General features: G+C 41.8%; 1 protein-coding gene across 1 annotated transcript in view; it reads left to right on the top strand.

Annotated features, from left to right (window-relative positions):
• Window positions 1-22927, top strand: part of LOC104469772 (protein unc-80 homolog) — a gene marked incomplete at both ends in the record, with an annotated part of 61389 nt that overhangs the window by 23534 nt on the left and 14928 nt on the right. Inside the window, 19 exon segments of the mRNA XM_010084419.1 lie at window positions 508-694; window positions 1498-1626; window positions 2170-2313; window positions 3851-3951; window positions 5380-5466; window positions 6270-6453; window positions 7139-7233; window positions 8092-8181; window positions 8576-8677; window positions 10359-10539; window positions 10980-11248; window positions 13872-14006; window positions 14795-14933; window positions 16599-16695; window positions 17402-17572; window positions 17786-17878; window positions 19221-19256; window positions 19593-19811; window positions 22032-22232. Coding sequence (XP_010082721.1) covers window positions 508-694; window positions 1498-1626; window positions 2170-2313; window positions 3851-3951; window positions 5380-5466; window positions 6270-6453; window positions 7139-7233; window positions 8092-8181; window positions 8576-8677; window positions 10359-10539; window positions 10980-11248; window positions 13872-14006; window positions 14795-14933; window positions 16599-16695; window positions 17402-17572; window positions 17786-17878; window positions 19221-19256; window positions 19593-19811; window positions 22032-22232 — 2660 coding nt within the window.

Genomic DNA, 22927 nt, shown 5'->3' with positions numbered 1-22927 from the left:
AAGCACGGTTTTTCTTCTGTAGCAGCATGGGGGAAGCTAAAGCCAAAAGATGTTGGCTAAACTCAGAGTTTTCCTGTCTTTCTCAGCTGGGAAAAATCCAGTACCCTGTCCATGTAGGGCACACAGAATTTTTTACGTGGGCATAAGGATTTTCTGGTGGCTCACTGAGGTACTGTACTGCATATCATATCCATGTGAGAGACAGTAACTCGGATCTTAGGAGCAGCCAGCTGTTCTCTCTCCAAGAGAAGATTAGTTCACTTGAACGGTCTGACAGACTAGTTTCTCTGCATGGGTTCATGTGGCGTCTCTAGGAGGAAGTCCACTTATTGTAAACATAGCTCCTAGAAGAGTCTCTTGGTCAATCTCTGTTCAGCTAGCACTAGTCTGATTTGTAGTTAGAAACTGAGTTGCTGAATGTCACTAAGGTCTCTGGCAGAAAACACAGGATGTCTGCATCCTAACTAACAGCTTCTGGCTGTGTTTCTTCTTCTTTCTTTCTGACAGAAGTCATTTTCAGCCAGAGCCGTGTCACGTTCCCATCAGCGAGCAGAGCACATCCTGAAGAACCTGCAGCAGGAAGAAGAGAAGAAGCGCCTGGGCCGGGAAGCCAGCCTCATCACTGCCATCCCCATCACTCAGGAGGCCTGCTACGAGCCAACCTGCACACCAAGCTCAGAGCAGGAGGAAGAAGGTGTGCTCCAGGGCCAGGAACTGTATTCCAGGGACCTGAGAACACCTGCCAACAACATGGAGCACTGCTTAGGGGTGTAACGTCCAGGAACATTGATTGTTAGTGTTAAGAAATCTCTGCTTTGGTGTGCTCAGGAATGAAATTTGTATTTCCCAACTTGAACCCTTTAATAATTAAAAAGTGAAAGGAATCACCCTTTGGCAGTATCTGTCATAAGACACATAGCTTAGGATAGGCTGAATTGTCCCTGGAGTTTTCTACCTTTATGGTGAGTAGTGGGGGAGCCTAGATGACCAGCTCAGCCTCACTACTGAACTTTCAGATGGCCAAAGTTACATGACATGAGTCTTTGAGTGAGGATTTTCACTGGTCCAGGCTAACAGAGCACAAAGATTTCATTAAAGGCATTCCAAGGTATGTGCCATTAGGTGAGCACAGTGATTTTCAGATCTAAACTTGCATTGGGAAATCAGTGAGCAGAAATCCCAATTCTTAGGAAAAACTCAGCACCAGCAACCATGATGGTTAACAGGATGGAGATGAAAAGAAGTATAGAGTTGATGCAGTTACGATGTGACTCACCAAAGCACTGAACACTTATGGAAAAATGCTCTTCTGGTTCCCAAAGCATTAGCAAATTACCTCTCTGACTGATCTTAATAGATTTTAAATTGTGCCTTTTGAGCATTACCTGACTTGAACTTTCAAAGTTCCAATTTGATTGTAAGTGCTGTTCTTCAGAAAGTTCCCTAAAGTCTGTCAGTTGGATCTGGATTGACATTTCTCATTCTCTTTGTCAGTAGAAGAAGTTGCCAACCTGGCCTCCCGCCGACTCTCTGTGAGTCCTTCCTGCACCTCCAGTACATCTCACAGGAACTATTCTTTCCGCCGTGGCTCTGTCTGGTCAGTGCGGTCAGCAGTCAGTGCAGAAGGTGGGTTGATTTCACTTTGGAGTATCCTTTCCCAGGATTTTATTCATTGGAAGCCTTTCCTGTTGACCCGTAAAGCTGGTGGTATTCCCAAGATTGAGCCACTTCATCAAAAATTACTGCCCTGGATTATTTATTCACTTTTCTGCCACAATGTCTTCCCTTCTCACATTTCATTTACAGAGTAGTGCCATGGAGAGCACTCTGGCTGAAAAATGGTAATGAAATGGGATTTCATCCGAAAGAAAACAGGGATGGATAATTTTAAATCCAAAATAAAAAGGACTTCCCACTGTCCCCTACAAGAAGAGAAATGTAAACTGAAAAAATATATATTTACAATGAAAATTCTTGATCAAGAAGTTGGCTGGAGGCTCAGTTTCTTCTTGGAGATAGCAGTAAACCTGCTGTGCCTGCACAGTGATAAGACAGCCTATCATTTTGTTGTGTTGTACAACACCTAACATAAATGTTTATCTTAACCTGCCTGGATAATACCATGGCTTATTCACTAACACTCACCTTCTACTCTTCTTACTGCTCCAGATGAAGAACACACTACAGAGCATACTCCAAACCATCATGTGCCACAGCCACCTCAAGCTGTGTTTCCCGCATGCATCTGTGCAGCAGTGCTCCCCATTGTCCACCTGATGGAAGATGGAGAAGTCCGGGAGGATGGAGTAGCTGGTACTGACCTAGATTCAACTTTACATGATTCTTGCTCAACGGGGGGCAAAACCTGTCAGCACTTTGAACAATGGCTTACATTTGTTAGGTGCCATAACTAAAGTGGAAAGAGGCGCAACACAACCTTGCTCACAGTTCATGATTAAAGTGGAAAGAGGCGCAACACAACCTTGTATTTGCTCACAGTTCATGACTCCTAGAAGTAGTATGTGCTATATACTGTTATGAGTATATTTGTTTAAAAGCTTATGAATAATTATTAAATCTTCACAAACTACTTGAAAGTAGATTCATGACAGAAATGTGACTTTGTAGGGTTTTTCCTTTTTTTCTCCATTATTTGTGTTTGGTTTTGAGGGTTTTTTGCCCTTCTGAGGCCCTAAAAAAGCCCCCAGTTCAAGAAGGATGTTGGCAAGCTGGAAAGGGTCTAATAGGGGGATACCAGGATGGTAAGAGGCCTAAAACAAATGTTCTGTGAGAAGTGATTGCAGAAGCTGGGCTTGTTTGGTGTGATGAAAGGGAAACAAAGAGTTAGAGGAACTCTAACTCTAGAGGAACTTGGGAGGTTCAGGTTAGAAATTTGGAAGGAACTTCATGAGCAGGACCACAGTGCCATCTCCGTGGATGCCCCATCCACAGCAGTTATCAAGCCTTGGCTAGTCAAAGCCATGGTTGACGTAATCTGGTGTTGGTGACAGTCCTGCCCCAAGCAGGGCTTGGACTAGAGACCTCCAGAGGTCTATTCCCACCATTTCTTTGATGCTATGACAAATGGAAAGCCACCTATACACAGCTTGAATATTTTGTTTCTGTGATGTATTTGTAAAGTAATAATGCTTTTTTTTTTTTATTTGTTTCTCTAAAATGTTTATAGATGGTGGGCTGTTGCCCTTCCTTCCCTTCTCATCACTCATCATGTCAGCTGACTGCGCATTCAAATTTCTGTTACATTTTGTACTCAGTTTTGGGTGGGTGTAATCAGACACCTCAATAATGTATGTGTCATTTTGTCATCAGGGACTGAGTACTTAAAAAAAAATGAATGGTTCTCTGTTGTTGTTAATCTTCACAGGATTGCAATTAATTACACTTTGGGGAGCTGATCATCAACACAATTCCCTGCTGACTATCTAATACTGTTCACCAGTATCAGATAAAATCACACAGTGAATCACCGTGAAATGTAAATGCTATGCATGAAAAAACATACATGAATTTATGTTCTTTAATTGTCAGATTTGTCCATCTGGAATTGTGAATCCAAACAGTTATTTCTTTATTATTTCTCTGACTACAGTGGTGAAGTGCTTCCTGCTATGTCTTCAGCAGCTAGGGAAGGTTCAAATATTACACCTATCATTATTCCTTGAGATGACTGCACTGGTGACCAGGAATCCCAGTGTCTCATAGAGGGTCCTGTGTATTTCAGTACAAAAATTACAATTGTGGTGGGTTAGGAACGTTTGCGTCCAAGGGTACCAGTTCAAGGCTTTTCCAAAGGAGACCGTTTTGACTTTGTTTTCTTTCTCTTTTACAGTAAGCGCTGTTGCTCAGCAAGTCCTGTGGAACTGCTTAATCGAAGACCCCTCTACAGTTTTGCGCCATTTCCTCGAGAAGCTCACAGTCAGCAACCGACAGGTAAGCTCTTCCTCTCCCCAGTGGGCGTATGTATTGCTTAGAGGAGGGGAGCACAGCTGCAAGCAGAATCACTCCGTATGCGTCACTGGAGAAGAACATTTCCTATTATAACATAACTCAAAGTCTTTTAGACCGTATCATCAGTTGGCTTCAATCTCTGTCCTCTCATGTAAACAGGACTTAGCTGATTTACCAGCACAAAGGATCTGACTTGCTTGAAGACAAGCTTTAAACAACTGCTCAGGGAAGCACAACCCTTTCTATCTAACACAGGCAGTACTGCCTCACCCATGCCACTGTTCAGCTTTCTCTGAAAGATGAGGGTTGCCTTGTCTCTCCCTGGCTTATTAGACTGTTTTCTAGTGCTATGGCTAAGCTTTATGGAAGAAAGGCTCACCAGTTCTGACTGAATGAATGGCAGTGAGACTCTCTATACCACTTTCTCAACTGCCTCTCAGTGTACAATGTCAATAATATCACTGTCCTCATCTTCTAAGCCACCACCTAAGAACAGACTATAAAATTAATATTAAACCTCAAGAAAGGCCAGGAAAGGCTGCTTTTTGGTTCCTTGAGTAATCAGGTCTCAGTGGCCTCACTGTTCCTGAGATTTCTCAGCCATAGTCCCCAAAGCTTCCATTTAAGTTCAGAAGGTTGCTTCTGTTTGTTAAGTAACTTTGAGAAGGAAGCTACACACTGTCCAGCCTCAGCAGCCTCTGAGCTAGCATAGTCTGCTCTTTTATCATCTCTTAATAAGCCTACTACAACCATGAGTACAGAACATGGAGAACAGGTGTATCTCCTTGGAAGCTTTCAGTAGATGTATCATTGTCCTATGCATATTCATGCCCCTAATGCTAGATCGAATCTGCTGTGAGTTAAGAGGATGAGAGCCATAGGAGAAATTTATGATATGGTCTGTTTGTCGTTAGCTGACAGTGAGATACCTTCCCCTTTCCACTCCCTTCCCACCATAAGAAATGTATTAGTCTACATTTAATGCAGGCAGTGTCTAAAGGAAGTTAGATTCTGTCCCCACCTCCTACTCAGCAGCCGCAGCTATTGAGTTGAGCTGAACTATTATTTCACAGATTATCTAGGTAGTGATTTGTTGTGATAAGCAACACAGCGATTATCACAGGTAGAGAAGTGCAGGATCAGGACGCTACAGTCAGTACAAATTGTAATAGGAGGTGTTGGCCTCTCTCAGATAAAAAAGAAAGACATTGGCCTGGCTGTTGTGCCCTGGGCCTTATTTTGGGAAATGTGGAAATACTCACAAGCATATAGTTCTACTTCATGCACCAAGAGACTGAGCTGAACAAGGGAGTATGGAAAAATGGGAAGAAACAAGACCAGGGAGGACAAAAGGGAGAAATCCATTCTCAGTTTTGTGAGGGAAATAAAAACCATTTGCTCTTCTTCCAGGATGAGCTGATGTATATGTTAAGGAAGCTTTTGTTGAACATTGGAGACTTTCCTGCCCAGACATCTCATATCCTCTTTAACTACTTGGTGAGTAGCTTGTGGGTCCACTGTGCTGCCCAGAATCTCCCCTCTGGCTCTACGTGTCCTAAGAAGTTCTTGTCACACTCTGCAAGGAAATAAATGCTGTTAACTTTTCCTTTATAGCTCATATCTGCTTCTGGCTGCGGTTGCAAGTCACCAGGCTTACACCAGCCTTTCATTCCTTCTAGAAAGAGAAAAAGGAACCTTTAAATTTTTATTAAACCCCTAAGCACCCTCTCATGGATTTCTGAACTGAACCACAGACAATGAGTTGTAGACCACTAGAAGGATCCCAGTGACATAAACCTTTAATTATTTTACTTAATTTTTATTCAGAAAGTGCTTTGCTCTTGGACAGTCCTAGTGGAGCAAATTTAGTAGCTTCTTTCTAGACTGTGTGAAATGCATTTGCTGCAGTTCTTTCAGTCAGGAGATAAAAAAACAGACAAGATGTATGCTACTGCAGGAGCATTTGTTGTTTCTGAGTTGTCTATGTGGCAGCACACCAGAGCAGAAGGCAAGAATTCTCTTACTGAAGAGATTCTCCCTTTTCCTCATCTACAGTGGCTTTTAAGGCTGGTCCGCAACAGTACTTTTTGCCCCCACGCCTCATCCTCTCTAGAAAAAGGAAGAATAGTACAGGCAGATTGCTCTGTAGTATGTATAAACTTTCAGGATGAAAGTTTAATGAGTTTATCCCTCTGAGTGAAGAAAGGTAGAAGAACAATATTCTTATTCTGTGTTTATACTATGCTCGGCACAGGTAAGAGCGTGTATAACCTGATATTCCTCTCACTTATTACCTGTAGGTAGGACTGATCATGTATTTCGTACGCACTCCATGTGAATGGGGCATGGATGCCATTTCTGCCACACTCACCTTCCTTTGGGAAGTGGTGGGTTATGTGGAAGGACTGTTCTTCAAGGATCTCAAACAGACTATGAAGAAGGAACAATGTGAAGTGAAGCTGCTGGTGACTGCCTCAATGCCAGGTATGAGAAATAAGCCTTTACATCTCCTTCACTTCCAAGTTTATGACCCGCTCTTCTGAAAAGGAGATCCATCAGAACTGGATGAGAAGAAAGCCTGCTACAAGTGGCTGCATATTCTAAGTCAGTTTTCCTTGAGTTGAGGTTTCGGTCAGTAAATTCCATCTCTAATTCTGAGATTCAGAAAGCCACCTTGAGAGCTCTAAAAGAAGCAAACAGAAAGTGAATTGGAACAGTCTTTTCAACCCAGAGGTTTGTGCCAGCTGGGCTGTGAAAGGCTGGCAGGATGATCATTGTAAGACTGTCCTACTCAGACTCAGTTGGATTTGATTCAGCCTCTCATTTAAGTCTTGAGAGAGCCCAAGAAGAGCATACTGTGAGCCTAAGACATCATGAGGGAGGCAAGAGATGTCTTGCTGAAAAACAGATTAGACCTTTTAGGTTTGTTCCTTCCTCAGAGTGACAGTTGCTGCTAAAGCCACCTCAGTCCTTTAGGAACACATCAATTTCTCATTACCTGTAGAAGCATGAGGCTATGCTAACACTACATAATGGATTCCAGACAGGACCGGCATTGTCTGTCTGCCCAGGAGTGAATTTTAGCTATCACTTTTCCTTCATGGGCAGTCTTTTGAAATTGAGTTAATTAAAGAGGCCAGTGAGAATGTCACTGCTTTTCTTCTTTCAGGCACAAAGACCCTTGTCGTGCACGGACAGAATGAATGTGATATCCCAACGCAGTTACCAGTCCATGAGGACACACAGTTTGAGGCTCTTCTGAAGGTAAGAGTGAGTTTTTGAATGGACAAACTGCCAGCAATACATTCCACCTGATCGTCCTGTTTCAGTGTGGGAGAGAGAATTTTTGCTTTAACAGCCATTTCTGTCTCGTTCTGAAAGCCTGTCTGGAAGAAACAGGATTCCATATTAAAGATAATAGAAATGCCCTGACCTCACAGACAGCCAAAACCCCACAAATGCAACTACATTTGAAGACACTGCAGTTTGTTGGGTATTTGCTGCATGTTGTCCTTTGGATAAACACATACCTCATTTAAATGTTTGGTTTTATCAACACTAGAGACTAAACAGAATGACCAAGATCAGAGCAGAAATTATGGTTCAGAAGTCACAATGATATCTTGGGATCTGGGAGATGTGAGGTCAGTTCCCCCTTCTGCCAAAAATGTCCTGGGTGGACTTAACTGAGCCACATAGGAAACACATTTGTAAAAGCCTTCAGTTTGTCCGACTGTGTTAAATCTTGATGGGAATCACACATCTCAGTGCTTTATCACCTATCACTAAAGCCTGATAAACACTGAGTATAGAAATGGAAGCTGCAATACCCATGTGGCTCATATAGCCAGACAAATATATGCGATATGGAGACATCAAAATAAGTAACATCAGTCTTCAGTACTGTGATATCAACATACCTTGATTATCATGAACATATTCATGTACTTTATGATTAAAAAATAAATTAACAATTAATGCCAGAAGAGTGTACCAGCCTGACGGCAGCATGCAGGTTAGTGCCTTTATACATTATTAGCTGGATATTCTTCTTTTGGATGTTGTGGTCTTTGTACAAGACAGCTAATAAGTAACAGAATGGGTTTTTTTCTTCCTCTTCAGGAGTGTTTGGAGTTTTTTAACATACCTGAAACACAGTCTTCTCATTACTTTTTGATGGATAAGAGATGGAATCTTATTCATTACAACAAGGTAAGGCAAAGGTTAGATCCAGATGACTTTGTTCTTTCCATCTCATTCTTTTTTAAACATTGGGATTATCATAAGGAGAACAAGCAGCCCATAAACAGACAGAATTCTGTCTTGTGGGCACCATATCTTGGGTGTTTAGTTTTGTGTGATGAAACATTGGAGTTTGACAGAAAAGGGAAGAAGCAGAAGTGGAGTCCCTTGCTCTTAAGTCATTAATGTCTAGTGAAAAGAGCAAATTTCTCTTCTGTTCACGCTTTTCCATGATGCCTGACACTGTCTGAAAGCCCTTGCCCAAAAGCTTCAGAAAGGGCTAAAGGGTCTTTTATTCAGTTCTGTTGAGTGATGCTGTTATGATTCCGTTTGTTTAAAATATACTTTTTTCCGTTACTGGCAGACCTACGTCCGTGACATTTATCCTTTCCGGAGGTCAGTTTCTCCCCAGCTCAACCTGGTGCAGATGCATCCAGAAAAGGGTCAAGAGCTCATTCAGAAGCAGGTATCTTACTGTGACCAAACACCTCTGCCCAGAAACAAACTCTGTAAAGAAATCTTTCTTTTTCCTTTAAAGTCCTTCACTCATGCTGTGTGCAGATAGAGAGTTTTCCTGGAGAAGTAGCAATTGACACGAAATCTGCCCTGATGCCATCAGACAGGCATATGGTATTTTAAGAAGAGTCAAAGAATGCAATGTGAATTCCTTCCCGCTCTCTCTAGTCAGCTTCTTTTAGGTAGATCATTTTGCATTCTACACTTGTCCAGAAGAGCTCCAGTTGCCTCAGTTTCAAAAGTTGCTTATTCCTTTCTTTAACATGACCTCTGGCTCTTTAGGAACCCATTTAAGACCTTTTCTTCTCAAGTCTGTCTGGCTGTGGAGCAGGAATTCTGCATTCTATCTTCCTCTCTGTCTTCTCACTGTCAAGAATGTTACCTGCCTCTCTTCCTTGTCCTGCTCTCAGATACTAGTCTTGCCATAGCTACTCCCAGAGGCACAGCAGTAGAAATAAAAAAGGAGAGGGAATGTGGTTAAACTGTATGAGTTTGGTACTAACAGTTGCATTATTCTAGCCAAAAAGCAGCTACTGTAGTTGTGTTGCTGGCAATGTGAGTGCTGGGACAGGAAAATATCATCAGGAATGGTTATAAAAAGCAGCTGTAAAGCTGCTTAAGAGGGACTAGCAGCTAAAATAATGGAGAACATAGTTAATGCTCTCTCATGTGTGTACAGTACAGAATAGGGAGATATTTCATGTGCTGCATCTGTCAATAGAAAGTCTATAAAAATCTGAAATGACTTGGGATCATTTTGGTTGCTTCTCTGGCAGAAATTATTCTCACTGTGGTCCTAGGAGATGTGTCCCACATATCAAATAAACGAGCTTGATATGCTCTACAGGACCCCAAAGAATTAAATATGGCCTGTCCAGTTTTGTCAGGGCATTATTTTACACTCAACATTTTTCTGTTTAGAGTACTTAGAGGCCAAAATTTTCTAAGGTAAAACTTAAATCACTCATCTACCAGCCTCTCTGTAGTCACGCTAGAAGTTGCTGGACAACATCTAGCTTCAGCAAAGAGAACAGCACTCTAGAGTCTACCCACAGAGCAGCAAGCCATGGAAAAGTGCTTTCTTTACTGTTGATTGATTGAGCACCCAATTGTAAGCTGAGTGCTCTTCAGAGCAAGGTCACCGCAACTGCAGGACCTGGGGAACTGAGCTTTGTCACATGTTAAGCCACATGCTTCAAGTTTTGGCTTCATCCCAGTAGCTAAAAGCTGTCTCGAAACTGTTTCCACAGACAGTTGCTTCTACTGCTGAGCATCTCTCTGCCTCATGGTTACTTTTAGCATAAAAAAAAAAAAATAGCTAGCCTGACCAGTCCTACCAGTCAGAAGTTCAAAGAAAAAAAAAAAAAAAAAAACAAACCTGAAAAAGTGTTGTTAAAACCTTCTACAACATGATCCATCTTTGCTGAGCTGGGCTGAAGAACAGCGGTCACACAAATTCTAGCAACAGGGTGCATCACTAGCCCCATTAATTTCAGAAGGTTCCTCTGGGCCATGAGTGCAGCATCCCTCCCATCAGAGAAAGCCATAGAAGCTAACCTAGAAAAGTGCATATATGTTGTAAGGAACTTTTTGATCAGGCTGCTTCTGATCCTTGGCTCTTTTTCTTTCAGGTGTTCACCCGCAAGCTAGAAGAGGTGGGGCGGGTGTTGTTCCTCATATCGCTGACACAGAAAATCCCTACTGCCCACAAGCAGTCTCATGTATCTATGCTCCAGGAAGATCTCCTCCGCTTGCCTTCATTTCCCCGAAGTGCCATTGATGCTGAGTTCTCACTCTTCAGTGATCCCCAAGGTATGGCCTTTTGAAAGCTTTCTCTGCTGGCTGCACAGGGTCCAGAAGGGTTCTGTGCAGCACTGCACTTGCTTTAGAAACGAAGGATAAAAATTTGGCAAAAATCCACACAGCCATTTGGGTTTTGTGGGGCAGATGATGCACGTAAGCTCACATGTGCTTTTGTTTTTTTAAGAGGGAAATTTCCAACCAGTGGGGAGCAGATTTAATGATCTGTGTGATATTCATCATTCTTCGTCTTCATGTGTGTTGCTTTCAGTCAAGGTTTGCTCAAGCCCTGTGAGCGCTTCCAGAAGTACAGGATGGGTGAAATAATTTTAAAAAGGCAGAACAATGGTCTGTGTTGTGGGATGGTTTTTTGGAGAGGCCTTTGGCTTCTGGGAATGTTGTGAGGCTGGCTGTGGTGGACAAAGCTGATTGCTCTTGCCCCTCCTCTGCAGCTGGGAAAGAGCTCTTTGGTCTGGACACTCTTCAGAAAAGCTTGTGGATTAAGCTGCTGGAGGAGATGTTCCTTGGCATGCCCAGCGAGTTCCCCTGGGGGGATGAGATCATGCTGTTCTTGAACGTCTTCAACGGTGCCCTGATCCTGCACCCTGAGGACAGTGCCTTGTTGAGGCAGTACGCTGCCACCGTCATCAACACAGCTGTGCACTTTAACCACCTCTTCTCCCTCAGCGGGTACCAGTGGGTCCTCCCCAGCATGTTGCAGGTGAGCCATTTCCAGGAACAATAAGATGAGGGAAGACTTCAGAGCAAGCACTTTGTTATAGAACTGACTATTAATGGGGAAACTTTAAACTGCTGAGTCCTGGTGAGCTCACAGATTTGGGGGGTCCTGAGAAGACAAACAACAGATCAGGGTGAGATGGCCCAAATCAGCATTCCTCGGGCTACATTCCCTTTTCTTCTTGAGTAAATTACTACATTTTATTTTCTCCTTTATGGTAAATAAATGAATATCTGTTTCCCTTGCTATGCACTTCCACACAGAAATGTGAAATTTCTGGAAGATTTTTGGAATTTGGGTCTCCCTCAGTGTTTTTTCATCCAGGGATGGCTGAAATTTGGGGAATAGTTGAAATACCTGGATTTGCTACTTGCTGATTGAAACTATATTATATTGACTTCTTTAAGTATGATAATTATGTTATCTGCAATTTAAATAGCAACAGAAAATTAAGTGCTTATGAAAAACTGTATTTTGTCTTTTCATGCAAGTGATGACAAATATTGTATTACAGGTAGAGTTTCTCTTCACTTTGAGATGTACAAGTATGCCTTTTTTCATGCTGAGATTTGGGAAAAAGCAGATACTGAAAATAAGAACCCAATATAGTTCTTTTAGAGACAAAAAGATTATTTCTGCAGGGCTCAAAGGCAGTATCTAAATAGAGATTTAATATTACAATGCAAATACAGAAGAAACTATTGTTTCTGTAAAAGCAGCATACATCCCTATGTATGTTCATTTTAACATAGTCAACAGAGCACAATAATTAGGACCAGTGATGAATTTAGCTATGTAAACAAACCCTTCAGTAACGGGAAACTCTAATATCATGCCTTACGTGGTCGGGTAAGTATGTATTGTATCCAGGTCTGCAGTGCAGGGGTTCATTCATTAGAAACAAGACATTTTAAAATAAAATAACTTAATTTGAAGTACTTGGCAGTAACCATTCAGTCCTGTGAAGGACTCTTCCTTCATTTTCACTTTTCATACGGAGAGAAATTAATTTTGCAGTTCTCTTCCCCTCCCCCAATTACTGCTAACTACTAAATTAAAAAAATATCACTCATGAGAACCCAAAAAGCAATTCCAAAAGAAAACCCAAGTGTTGCTGAGCTTATTTGTTTTTGCAGACACTTGCACCTCTGTTCCAGGCACCCAAGATCAGCTGGTTCCCTTGTGGCCATTGCAAACAAATTATTCTACCACTTCTGAGCTTGAACCAGCCATTAATCGCTTAATTCCTGATGCACACATGCACATACCCTGCCCTGGGCTCTTTTTGTTGCAGGTTTTTCCTCTTTCCTTGACAAAATGCATATACAGTTAATTATTTCCTTTTTCTCAAGTAAATGAGATATTGCCAGTGTGACAGGCCATGGTGACTGACTGTCCTCATAAGCATGGTAGAGGCTTCTGATTGTTGTAAAGACTTAATCTCTCCAGCCTCCTAGGCTACTGAGGAGTGAATACATATCTGCAGAGGTCTCACACACTAATAGTTTTTTAGAAACCTTCAAGAACCCTGTGCTGTAATGTGAATTTTGCACTACAATAAAATCTCAGCATTACCTGTTGCCAGCAAATAGCAAGAAAATCCTGCCCACCCCAACCCCAAACCTCCCACAGACTTGTACCAACAGAGAAGTGCAGAAACGGACAGAGGGAAGCAGAGTGAAGTTGTTCCTAGCAATGTATACTGTTTATATAACTGAGAAACAAATCCCACATCTTTGGCAACACATTGGTTGCACAGGTCAGTGGCCAGCCCTGAAGGAAATGCCACTCTAAAACCCTTAAAATATCTTAAAAGTGGGTGGAACTGTCAGTGTGTTGGAGGACAGGCTAGGAGTTCAAATTATCTTGACAAACTGGAGGTGCAGTCTGAAAAAGGAAAAAAAATAAAGATTATGTTGATCAAGTTGGACAAGCGTAGGTCCTTAGTTATGAATAAACAATCAGCCACATAAAAATGGAAGGGAAAGTAGTTGATCCAGTAGCACTTCTGCAGAACAGAATATTGGAGCTGTTACAGATCTGAAGCTAAATATGAATCAACAGTGTTGAAGGATAAAAAAAGAAAAAGAAAATATCTCAAATGCCATTCTTGGGCTGACTATAGAGGTTTCTGTCTTGTGAAAGAAATATGGAATAATTCTGCTGCTCCAATCAGCAGCACTCCTGACTTGAAGTGCTGGCTCTGTCCAGCTGCGGGCACTGCACAAAAAACATCAGTTAACTGAAGAGACTGCAGACTGGAGCAGGGATGTACACCTAGAAAACTCGTCACATGAGAAGGACTAAAACAGATAGGATTTGATTAACTGAAAAAGATTGAGAAAGAAAGCACTAATGGCTTCAAACAAGTCAAGTGCTTCTAGGAAGGAGAGGAGAGAATACATAGGACAAAAAATAATGGACTGAAGCAGTGGCAAAGAATGTTCAAGAGTGACAAGCAAACCTTTTTTCAAAGGATAGTTTGTCCCTGAAATGCCTTGCCAAGGAGGATGGACAAGTCTCCATCTTTGAAGATGTTAAGCAAATGTATCAGGAATGACAAGACTGTAGCTGAATACTTCCATGTCCTTTTTCATTTGCTCAGGTATACGCTGACTATGAAAGCAATCCACAGTTACGCCAAGCAATTGAGTTTGCATGCCGCCAGTTCTACGTTCTGCATCGCAAGCCCTTTATTCTGCAGCTGTTTGCAAGTGTGGCCCCTCTCCTGGAGTTCCCTGTGAGTAAAAGCCATTTTACTCAAAGCTCATTTTACTCAAAGCTCAAAGCTGAGTCTCAGTGTGGGGAAGCCTGTGTATGCAGCCAGCCCCTCAGCAGAGAGCACAAAGAGCAAGCAGCTGGAGCAGCAACACAGTTCTTATTGAACATATGCTTCCCGCACTTGGTGCTGCACAGAACCCATTCCTGAACTTATTTCTGCATCTTTCTGTTCATCAGCTGATTGAGCAGGGTGCTGGGCCACTGGTATCCAGGCTAGTAAATGCGGTTTCACTTTACATTTCTGTGTATAAATAGGTTGTAAAAGGACAATAATGATTTGTAACACTTGAAATGCAAATCCTTTCTTAGAATCCAGCAATAGGAACTAAAAGCTTAATGCCAAGTTTTAGTACATAGGAACTATAAGACTGGATTATACATGTTTTGAAATATTCACTAATTACTTTTTAACATTTTAGTGAGTTAAAGCAAGTCAATGGAATTTTAATTTGAAGTGTGACTGCTACATCTAACTGCACTTATACGGCAAGTGCACACATCTTTATCCTTCACAGGACAGCAAAGATCTGCTGTTTCTAGGAAGTAAAGCTGTGTGTAGCTTTCAGATCATGCTTCCACTGTTCCATCTGTTGAGTCAGACAAAGCTTATTGTTCAATAGCAGTAAGCTCTTGAACTCCATGTGGGCCCTTTGTCAAAAAAAAGGTTGCCCGCATCTCCAGATAAAGATTCCTGGAACGCACACAGGTTCTCAGAAAATCAGTCACGACTGTCTGTTGTTGAAACAGGATGCTACAAACAATGGAACCGGGAAAGGAGTGTCAGCTCAGTGCCTGTTTGACCTGCTGCAGTCTTTAGAGGGAGATACTCCAGACATTTTGGACATCTTGGAGCTGGTAAAAGCAGAAAAGCCTCTCAAGTCATTAGGTAACAGCAAAGCTCACTTTATTCAGTAATTCTGGTTTGTTGTTTATTGATTCAGCATGCATTTGATGCAGCATGATTTGTTCAGGGCCCTTTTCTTCTACCAGAATGCAGTCACATTTGTTTCTTATGCCTCATGAGGCTTTTAAGGTTGGCTTTATCAACACCATCCTTTTGATATTTTCTGCAGGAAGGGACATATTAATTTATTTTATTCTAAAGCTACTTTTTCTGCTTTGAGGCTGCTAATCAGAGAGTAGCCCCTGGCATTTTGAATTTTATCATGTGTGGGTGAAGAATAAAGATGCCTAATAAACTGTATCATGCTGACAAGATCAGTGTCATCCTCTCCTCTGCTCCATGTGGGCAGGAAACAAAAGCATCCTCTCCCGTGGGCAGACTATGACTAGTAAATGGTGGATGCCATTCAGACATCCAGCAGTGCTGAGTTCTAGAGGGGGAATTAATTTATCACAAAGCAGAATATATACGGCTGTATGATGTATCCAGGGCACTGTATCTCTTGATGGCTATTCATGCAATAAAGCATTTAAGATTTTGGCTGCTTTGTGATTTGCAGGGAAGTAATTTTTGCTGATTTTTATAAGGATCTTCAACTTATTTTCCAAATTTGCTCTTCCCTTAGATAATACTGATTTTGATGAACTGTGAAGCCTGTCTAGCCTTTGTGGTATACTAGGATTTTCTGGTCCTGCACAATTATATCACAAGTTATAATAGAAAATGGTACAGAACTGGGAGATATTTCTTCCTCATTGTGGATTGTAGTAAACATTTATAGAAAAGCTTTGGGTTTTCTGTGGAGGTTATTGAATGGCATCTCTGAAAATTCCCAAGTGTGTGTTGACAATGAGAGTGTATGTCATGTGCCTGGTATTTTCCATACGAAGATCAGAATTATCTAAAACATCTGACTTCCAAGTTCCATTGTTCCAAGTGATTTACATGCTTTGAGACCTTAACTTTGACTTGGCCTCCTGTATACCAAAGTCACTTCTGAAAATGGGACTATACTTGTATTACAAATAGTATCCTTTTGATACCTCAGTTTCTTGGTGCCTGGCACTAATTATCGCCAAGGTAATATTTGTAGTATTAGACTTAAATGCTTTCGAAAACTTTCTCTCAAATCACTAGCAAACCAGACTCACTTTTGTACTGATGCCCGTGGGGCTACCAGTATAGAAGGGGCTTGATTTTTCAGAAGGAAAACCATCTTCTGCCGTTAGTGGTGTATCAGCATCATTTTTAGAGCAGTGGAAAGATGTAGGAAAAAGCAGAGGGAGCATAAAAATTGTGCTGAAGTTGATACGTGTCCTTGTCATGTATAAGCTTAAGATTTTTCTTGTTATGGGTGATATTTGAAACGGACTCCAGTAGCAGCTGTAGTAAGCCTGATGCTCAGCAGTGATTTGACCTACTGAGAACTGTTTCTCAGCTACTGAGTTCTTGGACAGCAGGGTGCAAGTGGGAGTACAGCGTATGTTTCCTTTTTGTAGACAGATTTTTGTCAAAAATCAAGAGCCTATTGGAGATTGTTATTGTGAGAAGCAAGCAACTGAAAAGGGGATAAAGGAAGGAGTGTGCTAGCTCCTTTCATATGCAGTATGTTTGTGTGATAGTCTTCATATTGCTTTACTCCCTCAGACTTCTGCTATGGGAATGAAGACTTGACCTTCTCGATCAGCGAAGCCATCAAGCTGTGTGTGACAGTGGTGGCCTATGCTCCTGAATCATTCAGAAGGTGCTAATCTGTTTTCTTGGTTTGTGCAGACTCACAAAAGGCATCAAAGCTGTAAATGGCGTGTGAAAGCAAGGCAGAAAAATGGAGGCAGAGAATCTTAGAAATGCATTCCAAGCATGGGGCTTCTCCGTGAGGCCAAGCTTCTGCCTGTTGATATCTTTCCCAGGGCCTAGGCTCCAAATCCTGCCAGTCACCAGCTGCAGCACTGAGCTTGGATGGCAGTGTGAGCAGAAACATGTAAGCTGTATTTCCAGGTGGGGATCACACTGTGTCCTGCAGGTTTCTGCTGTCAGAGACAATGGAGAGGGAACTGGAGGGGGAGAAACAGGCATCTGGGAATAACAGGAAGATATAGAGAGAGGGGAGGTAGTCTGGTAAAGCAAAAAAGCTTGTTTCCAAGAGGGAACGAGAGAAGAAGGGACTCTTTGGAATGGAAAATGAATGTCTGCAAATGGATGACATTCAGAAGATATCCCGAAGTCTGGGTTGTTTTTATTGTTACTGTTTCATGCATCAGCTAATTTTCCCCCTGATGTCCCTGACTCAAGAGTTTCTTTGGCCCAGGACTGCTTATCTAGTGAGAAGCAATGAAACCACAAGGCTAATGAGAGATCCATGTGTCTTCAGATAGAAGCTTCAGCCTCTGCCTGATGTGAGTTTCAGGGTTGACAAAATACAACACTTGAAGCATTGGTTATTTTTCTAGCCTCCAGATGCTGATGGTCTTGGAAGCGCTGGTTCCCTGTTACTTGCAGAAACTGAAGCACCAGACGTCTCAAGTGGAGACTGCAACAGCAGCTCGTGAGGAGATCGCTGCCATGGCTGCCCTTGCCACCTCCTTGCAGGCCCTCTTGTACAGCGTCGAAGTTCTCACCAGGTAACCCGCATTGTTCAAAGGTCTAAGCCTGCCCTTGGTTGTCAGTTTGGGGAGAGGGAATGCGCAGGAGGTCACAATATGGAACTTAGCTTGAATAGTGGCTGGGTCTTAGTCATGGTAACATCAGTGCCAGATTTCACCAGATCACAAGCAGAATGGCAGTGCACTTGTCGGATTTAGTCTTTAGTGTGCTATTCACCTTCCCTTTGACAGGCCTATGACAGCCCCACAGATGAGTCGATGTGACCAAGGCCATAAAGGGACCACAACAGCAAACCACACCATGTCAGCAGGTGTGAACACCAGGTAAGGCAGTGGGATCTTCTTTCTTTCTCATTTTTCTAAACCACTTTTTTTTAATTTTCTTTTGCATAAGGTACTGTCTCATTGCTCAGAGTACTTGGAGCCCTTCCTCAGCTGTTTGAGGAAGTGTTCTAGGTACTATGAGAGAAAACAGTCAGATAAAAAGAGCACATAGCCCAGGACTACATTTCTGACAGTAACCAAAATCCTCAAGACTACAATTTCTGTCTGTAACAGCTGATAGTAAGTCTGTGCAGAGCCAACAGTCTAGTACAATACCATGGGCTGCATAGGACTGTAAATCAGGAGTATCCCTTCTGGGAAGGCATGCTTTCCAAGTTATTCCCTGTATTCTTTGTATAGAAGTGAGATAGAAAGCACTCTGCATGGATCATCAAAACGCTATTATGTCAATTTATAGATTGTAGTGCACATCTGGGTTAGTAGCTCCTGGAATCAATCTGTTATTCTTTAAGACCAATGCAGGCATGGATGAAACACAGTTTTGACTTTCAATCCTGGGTCTGAGAAGCAGATAAACACCTTCATGCTCAAGCCTGAAGTGGATATATGCCATTTACTTTCATTGCAAGACTGCCCAGTTTCAGCAACATAAGGTGTCATGGAAAGTAGTGCTTTATTATTTCTCAGCTGATTTTGGAGAGCAGTTAATAGGTATCTGCTGACAGGCAACACAGACTCCTGATGCTGTGTGACTTAAACATCATCTTGGTTTATAGTTCCACATCTTTCTGATTATCAAACATTCAGTCTCTGATTCAAAATATTTTTGCAGTGCTCCAAGTTTCCTGCCCTTGTTTCTTCTGTTGTGTTATTATTACAACAGACATTTGCTAGCAACAGCAGGAGTCTCATGATGGTAGAATGATCACTGTTCCAGCCTTGGACGTGTGAGCCAAGTGCTGCAGGGTTTGCTAATGCTTTCTCAACAAGAAGCAGTGAGAGAAAATGACAACAAAACAAAACAAACACTCTGAGGTATTCTTTCCACTAGGTGAGCTCCGGCTTCATGAAACAGACTTGAGCACTGGGGTGAAAATCAGTAAGAGAAATTGCTTGAAAGATGGCTGTGGTTTTTAAGCCTGAATTTTTCCGTTCATTACAAGGGCAATAAGTATAGGAACCTGTTGTTTGCTGCCAATTGGGAGGTAAAGCCTATTCAGTGTGGTCACTATGTGTAGCCATTGTTCCCCTGGCACAAGATAGCATCCTGCCCATGGCTGAGTATACTCCTGGGCTAGAACAATGTCGCCTTCTTTCAGAAATGCACAGTTTAGGCATTACTAAGTTGCTGTTTACAGCTGCACTGTTTCTGTTTTCCCAGGTACCCAGAACAGGGAGCCAAACTACACTTTATCAGGTACAGTAAAATCTTTGCCCGGTCCTCCCTGCCATGTGATGACCTGTTCCTCAGCAGTTTCCACGTTCATTGAGTCCCATCTGCCATTGCTGGGACAGGCAACTTTTTTTCAGGGGAGGGTAGCAAAGAATAGTTCGTATAGAAATTGTTTACATTTTTAACAAGACTTTGCAGATTATAATTTCCCCCTTTTTTTTCTTGCACATGCAGCCAACTATCTTTCTTTTCAGTTCCAGAGGAAAGCATCTGTTGCAAAATCAAGATGGAGAGGTTGTTACAATTTATCTCTGCTGTTCCACTGCATATAACAATTCCTACTTTTTTCATTTCTTCCAGGGAGAACCTTCACTTACTGGAGGAGGGCCAGGGTCTTCCCCGAGAGGAGCTGGATGAGCGCATTGCTAGAGAGGAGTTTAGGAGACCGCGGGAGTCCTTGCTGAATATCTGTACAGAGTTTTACAAGCATTGTGGTCCGAGGCTGAAGATTTTGCAGAATCTGGCTGGCGAGCCCCGAGTGACTTCTCTGGAGCTACTGGATGTGAAGTCTCACATGAGGTATTCCACTGGCATTCTGCTTTCACTTGTTCATTTCAGGGGGATTCCTTTCTTTTTGCTCTTAATTTTTCATAATAGCAAACAGAGTCACTTTTTGGTAGTGTAGTTGCATGTTGCTGTCTGAAACATGCAGAGCCTGTTTTGGATGTTCCTTAGATTGTACCCCATGCTGCTTGTGTATAAGGAAGGTTTCACATGCTCTCCTCTGGTCTCGTTCAGACCCCCATCTCCAGTCGATGAAATAGCCCCGTGAAAACCCATCTGATACATCAGAATAAACTGCAGTGAGGAGCAGAGCAGATAAGGCTGCCTCTGCAGGGCAAGGGGTGGGGAAGCTCCCTAGCTGGCTGAGTATGGCCCTTCCTATCCTCTCCTGTGACACTGCATCAGAACCAGCTGCTAACAAGCAAGGAGGGCAACAGAAAGATATTTTCTTGTGAGATTTCTGTGAAGCAGAGTCACAGTACACAGTAGTAGCTGGCAAATACTGCATTCTTTTTAAGAGAGAATGCCTTTCATGGTCAAAGGTTACAGCAGTACAAGTAAGGGTTTCATTTGCAGAAGCGAATGTGTTGTGCGCTGATTCTCTTATGTCTCCAGGAAAGTAGTGCAAATAACTGGTTTATTGTGGTTGGAACCTGAATTGCTTTATCACAGATAGACCTAAATAAAAGTGAACATTGTCTTGATTCTTACACAAATTCAATTCATTTTATAAGTATCAGTGTAATGACTGACAGGATTTAATCACTGTAGGAAAAAAAGAATTTCTAAGTAGAGAGCAGGTTTACTGTAATGTGATGTGACAGCCATGGCTCTGGGAGGCTGATAGATGCCATTTCAGAGACTTCAGAAGACAAGATAATATGCTAGTTAGTCACTTCAGACAGGACTCATCTCACCCAGTTTTAGCCATTTAAAAGTTAAATGTTTAGTCTGCAAAAGTCATAAAGATCTTTTTGGACCCAATGAAAAGGGAGAGGCACATCCAATGAGCTGTTTATCCCAGTATTTCAGAAAGATAATAATTTCCCAGGTTGCTTATTTCTGCACGAACGGAGCTAGAAGATTAATTGAGATTGATGTCTCAGGTTGGATGAGATGGATCTCACACTTTCTAATGCATAAGAAAGTTTTCATATGCCATTATGTGTCACTGATATTGTATTGCCAGAAAGAAGTATAATTATATGATAATTTAAATTTCACAGTGTTTGAGAAAAGAGACCTCCTCCCTAGCAGGACAAAGTAGTTTTAAAAAGTAATAATGAAATACTGGATAAAGAAACACTTTTATAGTACTTTTGGTTAATCTGAGGAACTCATTGCCCTTGACATTGCTATGCAGATTTTAACGAGAATAGAAATACGTTCCACTAGTTGAAGGCATTTCTGAAGAAGCCCCCACAATATGGATAAGATTGTACTGTAATCGTCCACTACAAAGTCTATTGATGTTTCAGGGAGTATACAGGTTTACATTCCTTTTATTAGTAGATGTAGCTTTATTACTTGTCTTTGTCTACTGCAATTATTAAAGTATTTCAGCAGGTCTTTCCCAAACTGCAAGTGTAAGTTAAATGTTACCATGGTATTTCACAGTCAATGCAGAAAATTCCATCGGTGAGGCCATCTGGGAGGGTTAGAAGAAGCAACAGCAACACAGTCTGTAGATGTGCTAGGAGAAACAACACAAAGCTGCAGGGAGTAATCATACAAAGTGCATGTTGTGTAAACCTAAGGGAGGCACATTTATTTTTAAAATTTAATACATGAAAATTGCATGGTGAGAACTCTTAAAGTGGTGACACTGAAGAAAAAGCACAAACCCAAACCAAATCACTCATTAATTGACATACAGGTGAGGTCAGGTCTGTGTTTCATAGGCATTTGCAAAGTTGTAATCTTACTAACAGCTCTGGTACTTTTTTAGCTACACAAATCCGTGATTCCTGATGTTCCTTTGGTGCCTTTCATATCAATGTAAAAGTATTCTTTAGACCATTCATGTGTACATAAACATAAATAATGATTCCAGCAAAAGAATCTTAACAGACCAGGAACTGTGGTATCGGGTCGAAGAGTTTAAATAGCAGCACATCTGACTTTTGCATCTTTTTCTTTTTATTATGTTGCTGAAGAGTTATCTATTAATTCATTGGTATGTGTGGAGAAATGCAACTTGTGTCTGATTTTCCTCTTCACAACCTCTGGTTTTAGATTGGCAGAAATCGCACATTCCCTGCTGAAACTCGCACCTTATGACACGCAGACGATGGAAAGCCGAGGTCTCCGGCGCTACATCATGGAGATGCTGCCCATCACTGACTGGACAGCTGAGGCGGTGAGACCTGCCCTTATCCTCATCTTAAAGAGATTGGATCGTATGTTCAATAAAATTCACAAGATGCCTACTTTGAGGTGAGCAGGTATAATGGAAACCCTCGGGGGTCCGTTTCTGATGTTGCAAGCCTTGAAGTGTGGGTATGTCATTCAACTCAAACTGTCATGTTGCAGTGAATTTTTACAACTTATAAAAAAATGAACAGATGTTTTTATCTCTGTAAGTGTGCATTTATGTTGACATTTTTGTTTTGTCTTCTGGTAGCAAGAAAGGAAATGCATGGTTATTAAGAACTACAGAGAGAGAACTTCCAGAAATCTCATTTTTCTTTCTCCAAGATAAGTCTTCAGATTTGTACCATCTCACTACCCTCTGTGTTTATTTTAGCTGTGAGTTGAGGAGATTAATTTTATTTTTTAATGGAAAGTTAAACTTTAGTAAGAGTATTTCCAGCATGCCTTCTCATGAAAATACTGTTATGTTCTCTATAAAGATAAAAATAGTCTGGAGCCATGCAGTAGCTTCTGAATGCTCCTTGGTAAAGGGAGCAGAACTGCATCGATTACATCTAGTCAGTGGCTAGTGAAAGCCTGGTGCATCACATAGTAGCATTACGGTACAGGCTTTGGTGACTTCAACAAATATTCAATATGGAGCATTCGCACCCCAGAGGCAGTGATACAAATCCACTCTGGGTAGTGTAAAATCTCCCAGCCCTGCAGATTTTCCAGTGATCTGAGTAAAAAGAGTCATTGGTCTTAGTCACCCTCAT

The sequence above is a fragment of the Pterocles gutturalis genome, unplaced genomic scaffold, assembly GCF_000699245.1.
Source record: "Pterocles gutturalis isolate BGI_N339 unplaced genomic scaffold, ASM69924v1 scaffold44395, whole genome shotgun sequence".
NCBI classification, from domain to species: domain Eukaryota; kingdom Metazoa; phylum Chordata; class Aves; order Pterocliformes; family Pteroclidae; genus Pterocles; species Pterocles gutturalis.
The sequence above is the reverse complement of the archived record's forward strand: the minus strand, read 5'-3'. Positions and strand labels throughout refer to the sequence as shown.